This window comes from Schistocerca americana, chromosome X (assembly GCF_021461395.2).
Source record: "Schistocerca americana isolate TAMUIC-IGC-003095 chromosome X, iqSchAmer2.1, whole genome shotgun sequence".
NCBI classification, from domain to species: domain Eukaryota; kingdom Metazoa; phylum Arthropoda; class Insecta; order Orthoptera; family Acrididae; genus Schistocerca; species Schistocerca americana.
In genome coordinates, this window is record NC_060130.1 from 121,293,085 (window position 1) to 121,306,005 (window position 12,921).

A 12,921-nucleotide genomic window follows, 5' to 3' on the forward strand; every position below is an offset into this window, starting at 1 on the left:
GAAACTCAGGGGGAGACAATTGCGGACTGTATTGTGGGTAATCTCACATTTCCATTTGAAAACGATGCAGGAGCATCTTCATTGCCCCTACAGAATGCGGCTGAGAATTGTCTTGAAGAAGAAACAGCACGACAGTTATGTAATGTTAGCTGCATAGCTTCAGGCGAAATTTCTCACCAGGCCCTCGTACTTGGCGGCAGACACTATTTTCTAGACATCTTTACGCACTCACTGTTATACTAGAGACACTACCCAACACATCTGTGCAAAGCTTTATCGGATTTTCATAGTCGTTTCCATTTCGTGACCGATCGGAGCTTACTTTCTGAACGCCCCTCGTATAAGAATTATTTTGGGAAAACCTTGAAGTAATTCAGTATCCATTCTTCAATTTCCTTTGATAGTAATTTGAAGGTATAGAGTCTCAAGAGGAAACATAACATTTTCATTTTATTTTCAGATGGGTGATTCAGTTTCAGAGTTCTCATCATCAATGTACCTGAAAAATGGCTCCCAACACCATCAATTAACACAACAGTTGCAAATACAAAAACAACAGCAGCAGCAGCAGCAGCAGCACCAATTACAACAGCAGCAGCAGCACCAATTACAACAGCCACAGCAACAACAGCCACAAACACAGCAGGCACAGCAGCATGACATACAGCAACAAAATATCATGCAGCAACAACAAGTACAACAATTAACTCAGCAACAAGCCCATCATCAAAAACTTCAACATCAGCAACAACTCTTGCAACAACAAAAGCTACAACAACAGCAACTGCAACAGCAACAACAGCAGTTACAACAACAGCAGCAGCAGCTGCAGCAGCAACAGTTACAACAACAGCAACTTCAACAGCAACAACTGCAACAACAACAAATGCAGTTGCAACAACAAGCACAACAGCAACAAAAACTCATGCAAGTACAACAGGCAGCATCACACCAACAAATTCAGCCGCACCAACAACAGCAACTTCTTCATCAACAGCAGCCACAGCTTGTGCCCCAACAGCAGCAGCAGCAGTTGTTGCAACCGCAGCAAATGCAGCAACAACAAATTCAACAACAGCAAATTCAACAACCACAAATTCAGCAGCAACAGATGCAACAACAACACATCCAGCAGCAACATCTGCAGCAGCAACAAATGCAGCAGCAACAAATACAGCAGCAGCAAATACAGCAGCAACAGCAACAAGAGCAGCAGGAACAGTTTCAGAAACAGGTGCAAATGTTGCAGCAAACGAAAGCCAAATCCAAGTTCAGTGCTGCTCAGGTTTGTAAATACTTCTGAATGCCCTGTAACTGCATGATTTCCTATCAACTATACTTAACGAATTTCCAAATTTCATACAACTGATTAAGCATAGCAGACAAACTGTTAGAAATCATAGTGTAGTGATGCAAAATTTAAATATAACTTGCTATCAGTAGTATGCAATTTTCATATTTGTTTGATATTTGCACTTCCTTTATTATCATAATTTAGTATAGAAATTTTGTAGTCTATTTTAGCACTGTAGTTTTGTGAAATCTTCAATCCAGTCAGTCCTTACTGTAGTTTCAGTGACATGTAGCTTAATTTATATTCTTCATTCTTACTCAGTTCTTAATCTGTGCCCAGTCTGGGGATGGTTCAGAGTATCAGTATTTCCTCCCACTTGAAACTGTCAAATACGACCCCATTGGCCTCTCCATGGCTCCTAGCCAGTCAGTTATCATTTCTGCCACAGAAGACTCCAGCTAATAGGAAGGCCCGAGCAGCTAGATCTGAACCTGCTGAATGGTCTCCTGTGACAGACCTATCGCCAATCCTGGATGTGTCCCCATCGCTAGAGACAGCAGAACAAGAGCTGATGCAGCGGTTCCAGGTAACCTCCTCCCTGCCAATGTAGATACCTTCTGCCATCAGAAAATGAATTCATCAAGAGCCTGCATGCACTGATGCATAAAGAAAACTCTATTATCTGCATGCACATTCACCAAAACCAAGGAGACTTCTGTACACCAATACAGGCACATCCACCATAAGCTACATTCAAAAGATTTGCAGTGTTGGTTTTACAAACATTTTAGAAGTATATAACAATAACACACCCATTTCATACCTTACATAGACATTCATAAGAGAAGTGACAGAAAATTATTTCACAAGTTCCCTTTTTTACTGATATCATACAAATAACCTAAAAACAAGAAAATATTACTGATATTTGAAACAGACAGGAGATATTTACATTTTGTAGTTTCCTCAGATTATTATACCCAGAATGTTGGTACATTCTGGCATCAATACAAGTGACATTTCCCTCTCTCAGTTTAGCTATATGTCTGTTTGTTTATTTTACACACACACAACAAAATGTAATAGTGGGTCTTTTGCAGTAGTGATTATTGAAATCTTATTCAAGAATTATGTTGAAATTGCTTACCATTCCCCATTGAGTGCTCTCAGATGGTATGGCTTTCCAAAGAAATAGTCACATACAAATAATCTGGTAATACATTTAAATTTCATGAAAAACTCTACTTTCTCCATATAGGTGATACGTCACTAGATACGGCATTTCAGAACTGAACAATGAATGGAAACTATTAGTGTCAGACCAACCACATAAACAGATCTATACTTGCATAAAACTCACAATGAAACAGCACACCAAATACTTGCGTTTTAGAAATGGATCAGTTCCTGATGTAAATATGTTTAACAGTTACTGAAGGAACAGTACTAGTAGATTTGTTGTATTATTTACAGATACTTGGAGCATTACAAGTTGTTTAAGGGGACAAATACAGACATTTTTACTCCGTACATTAGTGACATCAAAATTTTTTACAAACAGCTGGAGTCTCTTGGTCCTCTATCAGAAAACAAGAAAGTTAAATAATTAATATTGCTACATAGATCTCCTGCTACTGTTGCAGTATTACATTATAATAGGCTGGATTGCCATAGTAATCCTTCAACACAAATTGTAATATAATGGTGTTAGCCATATAACACAACTGTAATACGATATCCTCACAGCTCCCAGTATTACATAATGTATGCATGAAAATCTATTTTAACTTATCTTCTACCTCTTACTGCATGTCAGTACTGAATACTCATTGCTACATGTAGTTCAAAGGAAAAAGTGCTTCTCAGGTACATTGACTTTAGTGATATTTGTTTTCAACTTAATTTTACTCAGAATAGCAAGCATACCAAATCCTGTACCACATTAACACAGAGAATAACACAAGAATAATTTTCAATTTTTGTGCAGATAATAATGACAGATAATAATAATTTTAAACACAAACTGTACTAAAATCAATTGTTTTCCTACCAGCTACACAACATTATATTTGAAGCATAAGAGATCTACAACCATTGAAATATGACAGCCTTACAATAAATTGAAAATGTTGAATTATAAGATAGGGATTAAAGTAATGGTTCTGTCACATTAATTGTAAAGGCATTCAAGTAAAAAAATCTCTCATTGACCTTCATTAAAAATAGTATTATATTCTGACTCAAATAAGGTGCGTAAATGTAATGATGATGAAACTGACACTTGTGAAACATTATTGAAAACCCGATAATAAACCCACACCAGAAGATTAGGTCAGTATTTTTCATCTACATGTGATGTAAATGGAATGCCTCAAAAACTTTAACAAATAGAGCTGTCTAGTTACTTTGAAAATATGTACTTGTAACTCCTATTAATACCATTTTCTGAACACTGGCAGATTCTTTCTGAGTCATTCGTGAAACAATACTGTAAATATTAGTGGCTGTTGTAGAAACAATTCCATGATGAGCAAATACATTACGTATGAAAATAGGTGCTAAAATCCTACAATAGATCATATACTGGACTTCATAACTAGTTTTATGTTATAGTTTATAGACTCACTCTATCAGCAAGAAAATTCTCTCAAGAGAGAATGAATGTGGTGTTATAGTCGGTTGATGAGCGATGGGACACAGCATCATCAAGGTAGCAATGAGGTGTGGATTTTCCTGCATGACCATTTCATGAGAGTATCATGAATATCAGGAATCCGGATCCGGTAAAGCATCAAATCTCTGCCATAACTGTAGCTGAGAAGAGATCCTGCAAAAATGGGATCAGCGACAACTGAAGAGAATCATTCATGTCAGAAGTGCAACCCTTCTGAAAATTACTGCAGATTTCAATGCTGGGGAACCAACAAGCATCAGCGTGTGAAGCATTCAACAAGGCATCATCGATATGGGCTTTTGGAGCTGAAGGCCCACTCATGTACGCTTGATGACAGCAAGAAACAAAGCTTTACACCTCGCCTGGGCCCATCAACACCAACAGTGGACTGTTGATGACTGTAAACATGTTGTTTGGTTGGATGAGTCCCATTTCAAATTGCATCAACCAGATGATGTGCACAGGTGTGGTGACATCATTGTGAACCCATGGACCCTGCATGTCAGCAGGGGGACTGTTCGTGCTGGTGGAGGCTCTATAATGGTGTGGGGCCTGTGCAGTTGGAGTGATATGGAACCCCTTATATGTCTAGATACAACTCTGATAGGTGACATCGATGTAAGCATCCTGTCTGATCACCTGCATCCATTTGTGTCCATTATGCATTCTGGCAGACTTGAGCAAATCCAGCAGGACAATGTGACACTCCACACATTCAGATATTGATACAGAGTGGCTCCAGGCACACTCTTCTGCATTTAAACACTTCCGCTGGCCAGCAAACTCCCCAGACATATACATTTTGAAGGTATCTGGGATGCCTTACAACATGCTGTTCAGAAGAGATCTCCACCTCCTCATACTCTTACAGATTTATGGTAAGCCCTGCAGGATTCCTTGTGTCAGTTTCCTCCAGCACTACTTCAGACATTAGTTGAGTCCATGCCACATTGTGTTTTGGCACTTCTGTATGCTCGCTGAGACACTACACAGAATTGGGCACATATTTCAGCTTCTTTGGCTCTTCAGTGTATATTGGCTGTTATGTGATGCATTTGTGTATAAATAAAAATAATATTAGAAATATGATAATACTAATAATAATAATAACAAAGTAATTATAAACACATCAAAGAAGTTTTGCATCACCCCGGTTCCCACAACTCCTGAAGATAGATGTTCACTGAGGATATTGTATCACAGGCACAGTCCCTTTGACTGTTCAGAAATGTCACTAAACCTGCCCATAGATGTAAGCAACCATGCACGACCAGTGCCTATTAGACAGAGGGGCTCTGACAACCGATTAGTTCCAGACATTCCGCCAGGAAGGAGGTACACAGGCCATGTTGTCTTTAGTTCAGCCATGCCTAGACGGCCGATACTGTGGTTTGATCATGTCCACATTGTTACTTTGTACCAGGAAGGGCTCTCAACAAGAGAAGTGCGAGGCGTCTCAGCATGAACCAAAGTGATTTTGTTTGGACATGGAGAAGATACAGAGGGACAGGAACTGTCAATGACATGCCTTGCTCAGGCCAACCAAGGGCTACTGCTGCAGTGGATGACTTCTACCTACAGATTACAGCTTGGAGGAACCCTGACAGCAATTCCACCATGTTGAATAATGCTTTTTGTGCAGCCAGAGGATGACACGTTACAACTCAAACTGTGCAAAATAGGCTGCATGATGAGCAACTTCACTCCTGACGTCCATGGCAAGGTCCATCTTTGCAACCATGACACCATGCAGCACAGTACAGATGGGGCCAACAACATGCTGAATAAACCACTCAGGGTTGGCATCACGTTCTCTTCATCAATGAGTGTCACGTATGCCTTCAACCAGACAATTGTCGGAGACGTGTTTGGAGGCGACCCGGTCAGGCTGAATGCCTTAGACACACTGTCCAGTGAGTGCAGCAAGGTGGAGGTTCCCTGATGTTTTGGGGTGGCATTATGTGGGGCTGACGTGCACCACTGATGGTAATGGCAGGTGCTGTAATGGAAGGTGCTGTAATGGCTGTACAATACGTGAATGTCATCCTCCAACTGATAGTGCAACTTGCAGCATATTGCCGAGGCATTTGTCTTCATGGACGACAATTCACGTTCCCATCATGCACATCCTGTGAATGATTTCCTTCAGGATAACGTTATTGCTCGACTACAGTGGCCAGCATGTTCTCCAGACATGAACCCTATCAAACATGCCATTGATGCAGGAGACAATCTGGACCAACAGTGCCTTGATGAACTTTTGGACAGTATGCCATGATGAATACAGGCATGCATCAATGCGAGAGGATGTGCTACTGGGTATTAGAGGTACTCGTGTGTACAACAATCTGGACCACCACCACTGAAGGTCTCGCTGTATGATGGTATGGTGGTACAACATGCAAAAAGGGCAGAAATGATGTTTATGTTGATCTCTATTCCAATTTTCTGTACAGGTTCCGGAACTCTTGGAGCCAAGGTGATGCAAAACTTTTTTTGATGTGTGTATTACAATAGCCTTTACATGGAATGGCACCTTCTGTAAGAAAAATTCAGACCTGAAGAGATTCAAGACCATGCCATCCACAGCTTCATAATGTCACTATTAAACCCAGTATGTCATGAGGTACATGGCTCCAGCAATCACTTTCACAAAAGGTGGAGTATAATAAAAAAAATTGTCAACTAGACACAGCAGAAAGTGTGATTTATCTGACAGTGCAACTTGTTTTGATTGTTCTACAGATCAATCTTAAATTTCCAAAAAGATGTCTTTCATTTTATGAATACTGTCTTTCAATTAATATTTGATAGCTGTAGACCCAAGTACAAGGAAAACAGTAACTTTCCTCTTTCTGCTCTGAGAATTAGTGTCTCTGCTTATCAAGGGGAAATGATTAATTCATCTCTTGTTTAATTCATCCCTTGTTTAATCCATAGGACAACAATACAGAATGACTTGGGTGCAAAATGTTTATGCCCTGACTGACAATGTACTTCACTATTGGCTGCAGTATAGAATCCCAAATATTCTTCTTTACTGAGAGAGCAAAAGTCAAATTCTTTGTATGAGTCATGAATGTCCAGCATCACACCATTGTTCATCCACTTTCAGCAGGTACTAATGACAGAGGCAACATATGAGCATCTTACGGGCTTCACCATATGTATGAGGCTTGCTTGCCACAGTCTACTGCTGTATTCTGTTCTTTGTAAAAGACAATTTAACTGGCAGCTTTCTCAGTTGTTGTACATGTAATACACAGAACACTTCCTGCACACCCCTGATACCTATAACGTAACTTCCACATAATGCTGTTTGTCATCTAAATCATCTATATATACTTATTTGCATCTCTCTCTCTCTCTCTATTCGTTTAGTCGGTTCCGACTCTTCGTGACCCCATGAACCAAATCACGCCACTTTTTCCTGTCTTGCACTTTCTCCCGTAGACTTTCCAGGTTGGAACACATTGCTTCTGTGATGCCATCAATCCATCTCATCCTCTGACATCCTCTTCTTCTAGTTCCTTCAATCTTCCCCAGCACTAATGTTTTTTTCCAGCGAGGCATGCCTTCGCATTGTGTGTCCAAGGTAGGTCAGCTTTTGTTTTAACATTAGACCTTCCAGGGAGAAATCTGGTTTAATTTGCGCCAATATTGATCTGTTGGTTCTCTTTGCAGTCCATGGAACTCTAAGAAGTTTCCTCCAACACCACAACTCGAAGGAGTCAATTCTTCCCATTCAGCCTTTCTAATGGTCCAGGTCTCACATCCATACATCACAACTGGAAAGACCATAGCCCTCACAATATGGATCTTTGTTGCTAGTGTTATATCTCTGGACCTTATAACCTTGTCAAGGTTTGACATCGCCTGTCTACCGAGCAACAGGCATCTTCGGATTTCATGGCTGCAGTCGCCATCAGCAGAGATTTGGGAACCGAGATAACTGAATGTGGTCACTACCTCCATGGTTTCTCCTGCTATATCCCACGAATTGGTAGGTGTAGTTGCCATAATTTTCGTTTTCTTCACATTCAGCATAAGACCGGCCTTTTCACTTTTGTCTTTCACCTTCAGTAAGAGTGTTCTCAAATCTTCTTCACTTTCTGCCAACAGGATCGTATCATCCGCATACCTGAGGTTGTTTACATTTATTCCAGCTATTTTAATTCCTGTTTCTCCTTCATCTAGCCTCCCATTCCTCATAACATGTTCTGCATACAGATTGAATAAGTACGGTGACAGTATGCAGCCTTGCCGGACCCCTTTCTGAATCTTTATCCATTTCGTTGTTACATACATAGTTCTCACCGTGGCTTCTTGGTCTAGGTATAAACTCCATATCAGATGAATGAGGTGATCTGGTACACCCATGTTTTTCAGTACGTTCCATAATTTGTTGTGATCGATGCAGTGAAAGGCTTTGGCGTAGTCAATAAAGCAGAGGTACACATCTTTCTGGAATTCTCTCACTTTTTCCATAATCCGCCGAATGTTAGCAATTTGATCTCTAGTTCCTCTTCCTTTCCTAAATCCAGCTTGCTCTTCTGGTAGCTCCCAATCTAGATATTGGCGAAGTCTATTTTGTAAGATTTTCAACATAACTTTGCTAGCATGTGAAATAAGTGCGATTGTTCGGTAATCTCAGCATTCTTTAGAACTTTTCTTCTTTGGAATGGGGATGAATACTGATCTTTTCCAGTCTTCTGGCCACTGCTGCGTGATCCATATTTTTTGACATATTGAGTGCAGCACTTTCACTGCATCCTTTCCAGTGACTTTAAACAATTCTGCTGGTATTTCATCATGTCCACTAGTTTTGTTATCAGCCATATTTTCAAGGGCCCACTGGATTTCACTCTCCAAAATATCTGGCTCTAGTTCTAAATTAACATTAACATCAGCAGTAGGAGCCCTGTCATGATGCAGTTCTTTCTTGTATAGGTCTTCTACATATTCTGCCCATCTTTCCGTAACATCCTCTGCTTCACTCAGATCTTTCCCGTTTCTATCTTTTATCATTCCAATTTTTGCCTGGAATTTTCCTTTAATTTCTCTAATTTTCTTATAAAGATCTCTTGTCTTCCCCATTCCATTACTATCTTCAACTTCCTTGCACTGTTCATTAAAGAATATATTTTTATCTCTTCTAGCTAATTTCTGAAAATCTTTATTTAATTCAAACATAGCTGATCTATCTCCCTTGATTTTTGCTTTCCATCGTTCTTCTGCAACTTGCAGTGCCTCAACTGATAGCCATCTAGCCATCTTACTGTTCCTTTTCTTGGGAATGTGTTTCTCTGCGGCCTCCTTGACAGTATTAGCTACTTCTGTCCACATCTCTTGCGAGCTTTTGTCCTCCAGCTGTAATACATTAAATCTGTTTTGTACCTCTACAGCATAGTCGGAGGGTATAGAGTTAAGGTCGTATCTGCAAGTTGGGATACTTTTTGCTACATTCTGAAGTTTCAGCCAAAATTTTGCAATCAGGAGCTCATGATCTGATCCGCAGTCAGCCCCAGGTCTCATTGTAGCTGACTGAACCGCGCTCTTCCACCTCTGATTACAAAGTATGTAATCAATTTGGTTCCGGTGTTGGCCATCTGGCAAAGTCCAGGTATATAGCTGTCATTTTGGTAGTTGAAACATTGTATTAGTAATTATCAATGAATTTTCTTGGCAGAATTCTAGGAGTCTCTGTCCAGCTTCATTTGTTGTACCAAGACCATATTTCCCTGTTATACCTTCTACAGCTTCATTTCCCACTTTTGCATTCCAATCTCCAACTTTGAAGACGATATCCTTTTTTGGTGTTGACAGTAGTAATTCTTGTAAATCTCCATAGAACTGGTCAATAATTTCCTTTTCAGCATCGGTTGTTGGTGCATAAACTTGAATTACTGTGATGTTGAGGGGCTGACCTTGAAGTCTGATGGGCATCATTCTATCATTTTTATATTTGCATCCCATTACAGCTTTTCTCACTTTATCACTAACTATGAAGGCTACACCATTACTTCTGTTGTTATCGTGCCCAGAATAATACACCATATGGCCATCCGAAGCAAATTCTCCGATGCCAGTCCACCTCACTTCGCTTATTCCCAATATGTCGATGTTAATCTTCTCCATCTCTCTTTTCATTATGTCTAGTTTTCCTTGATACATGGATCTTACATTCCATGTTCCTATGCAGTGCTTCTCTTTGCACCATCTTACTCTTCGTGAATCTCCCCTCAACCTGGTTCCCCCCAGAGATCTGATCGGGGAACTTGAAACTCCAGAACATTTTGAGCTGAGCGAAGCCGTGGGGTTTTCTTGGGATAGTTCAGTGGTGGTTTCCCGTTGCCTTCCACTGTCCTCCAACTCCTATTTGCTCACCGACTCAGTTTCCCACTGGGGTTGGTTACCCAACCTTCCGCTGAGTTGCTCGGCTTAACAGGGGCACCACGTGTAGGTAGGAAGTTGCAGAATTGAGGTGACAGAGGCTGTGAGAACTCTCTTGCTGAGTTCTTGTAATCGCGTTATCACCCCCATTTTATGTCAGAGTCTCATGATGTCTGCAGAGACCCCCCCCCCCCCCCCCCCAGGTCATTACCTGGGCCCACTTGACATTTGCATAGTAGTGAGTTAATTTGAGTATTTAGTTCATCTGAATGTAACAATTTTCATCTATAAAATTTGCTATGTGACAAATCATTATTTTCAGAAAAATGTTTCTGGTGACTCATGCACTTCTACAAATATCATATCTTCTAGAGAAACATAATTCAACAAATATATTTCAGAGAAATGTATTGTTAGCTATGTGTCATGAAGATATGCATGTTTTTTGTCTTCACTGTGGTTTGTTAGACTTCAGGTTTACCCATTAGAATTAAAAGGCAATGCCTTTATCATTTTAGGCAGCAATGAAATGCACAGTCCACACGGGAACCAATAGCTATAAAATGAATACCTTACTTTATGTATAAAAAATATGGTTATAACTATGTAAATTCTTAGGAATTAATAAGATATACTGAAATGTAAATTATGGGAACTGATTTCATGATGCAAAATTTGAAAACTAATCTAGGGTCTACATAAAGGAATGAAATCATTTGCTCAAAAAGCACTGTAGAATGGCAGATACGTCAAAGTAGGCTCTCTATACAAACATAATGAATCACTGAGAAACCTTAGTGTGCAACTTCAGAAAAGTGCATGATAATCAATGCAGTTCTCCCATTGATTTTCTGTACTACATTTAGTGGTCAGATTAATATAATAGATTCACTTTACCCTTATTTCTGAAGCAGAGAATTTAATTTTTTTCTTACTTATGTCTGATTTAAGCACAAGGCTCTAGAAACTGTCACAGTTTATTCTACAATCAACTTGTTTTAGATATTTTGAGATTTTTTCTGATGTACAAATTATACGATTTTGCGCAAACCTGTACATAAATGAGGGTGCTATTTGTTGAGCAATTACTTTGCTTTTGCCAGACCCTTGTGCAAAATAACTTCACAGTCCCCATAAAAAAAGCTTTAGAAAAACATATATACACGCCTGGAAATGGAAAAAAGAACACATTGACACCGGTGTGTCAGACCCACCATACTTGCTCCGGACACTGCGAGAGGGCTGTACAAGCAATGATCACACGCACGGCACAGCGGACACACCAGGAACCACGGTGTTGGCCGTCGAATGGCGCCAGCTGCGCAGCATTTGTGCACCGCCGCCGTCAGTGTCAGCCAGTTTGCCGTGGCATACGCAGCTCCATCACAGTCTTTAACACTGGTAGCATGCCGCGACAGCGTGGACGTGAACCGTATGTGCAGTTGACGGACTTTGAGCGAGGGCGTATAGTGGGCATGCGGGAGGCCGGGTGGACGTACCGCCGAATTGCTCAACACGTGGGGTGTGAGGTCTCCACAGTACATCGATGTTGTCGCCAGTGGTCGGCGGAAGGTGCACGTGCCCGTCGACCTGGGACCGGACCGCAGCAACGCACGGATGCACGCCAAGACCGTAGGATCCTACGCAGTGCCGTAGGAGACCGCACCGCCACTTCCCAGCAAATTAGGGACACTGTTGCTCCTGGGGTATCGGCGAGGACCATTCGCAACCGTCTCCATGAAGCTGGGCTACGGTCCCGAACACCGTTAGGCCGTCTTCCGCTCACGCCCCAAAATCGTGCAGCCCGCCTCCAATGGTGTCGCGACAGGCGTGAATGGAGGGACGAATGGAGACGTGTCGTCTTCAGCGATGAGAGTCACTTCTGCCTTGGTGCCAATGATGGTCGTATGCGTGCTTGGCGCCGTGCAGGTGAGCACCACAATCAGGACTGCATACGACCGAGGCACACAGGGCCAACACCCGGCATCATGGTGTGGGGAGCGATCTCCTACACTGGCCGTACACCACTGGTGATCGTCGAGGGGACACTGAATAGTGCACGGTACATCCAAACTGTCATCGAACCCATCGTTCTACCATTCCTAGACCGGCAAGGGAACTTGCTGTTCCAACAGGACAATGCATGCCCGCATGTATCCCGTGCCACCCAACGTGCTCTAGAAGGTGTAAGTCACCTACCCTGGCCAGCAAGATCTCCGGATCTGTCCCCCATTGAGCATGTTTGGGACTGGATGAAGCGTCGTCTCATGCGGTCTGCACGTCCAGCACGAACGCTGGTCCAACTGAGGCGCCAGGTGGAAATGGCATGGCAATCCGTTCCACAGGACTGCATCCAGCATCTCTACAATCGTCTCCATGGGAGAATAGCAGCCTGCATTGCTGCGAAAGGTGGATATACAATGTACTAGTGCCGACATTGTGCATGCTCTGTTGCCTGTGTCTATGTGCCTGTGGTTCTGTCAGTGTGATCATGTGATGTATCTGACCCCAGGAATGTGTCAATTAAGTTTCCCCTTCCTGGGACAATGAATTCACGGTG

General features: G+C 41.6%; 1 protein-coding gene across 1 annotated transcript in view; it reads left to right on the plus strand.

Annotated features, from left to right (window-relative positions):
• The first annotated feature begins 1,119 nt into the window (after positions 1-1,119).
• The window catches only part of LOC124556778, a 438,094-nt gene continuing 426,292 nt past the window's right edge, over positions 1,120-12,921 (plus strand). The window contains exon 1 of the mRNA XM_047130786.1: positions 1,120-1,285. Within this exon, the coding sequence (XP_046986742.1) occupies positions 1,157-1,285 (129 nt within the window). The 5' untranslated portion in view covers positions 1,120-1,156. The remainder of the gene's footprint in view (positions 1,286-12,921) is intronic.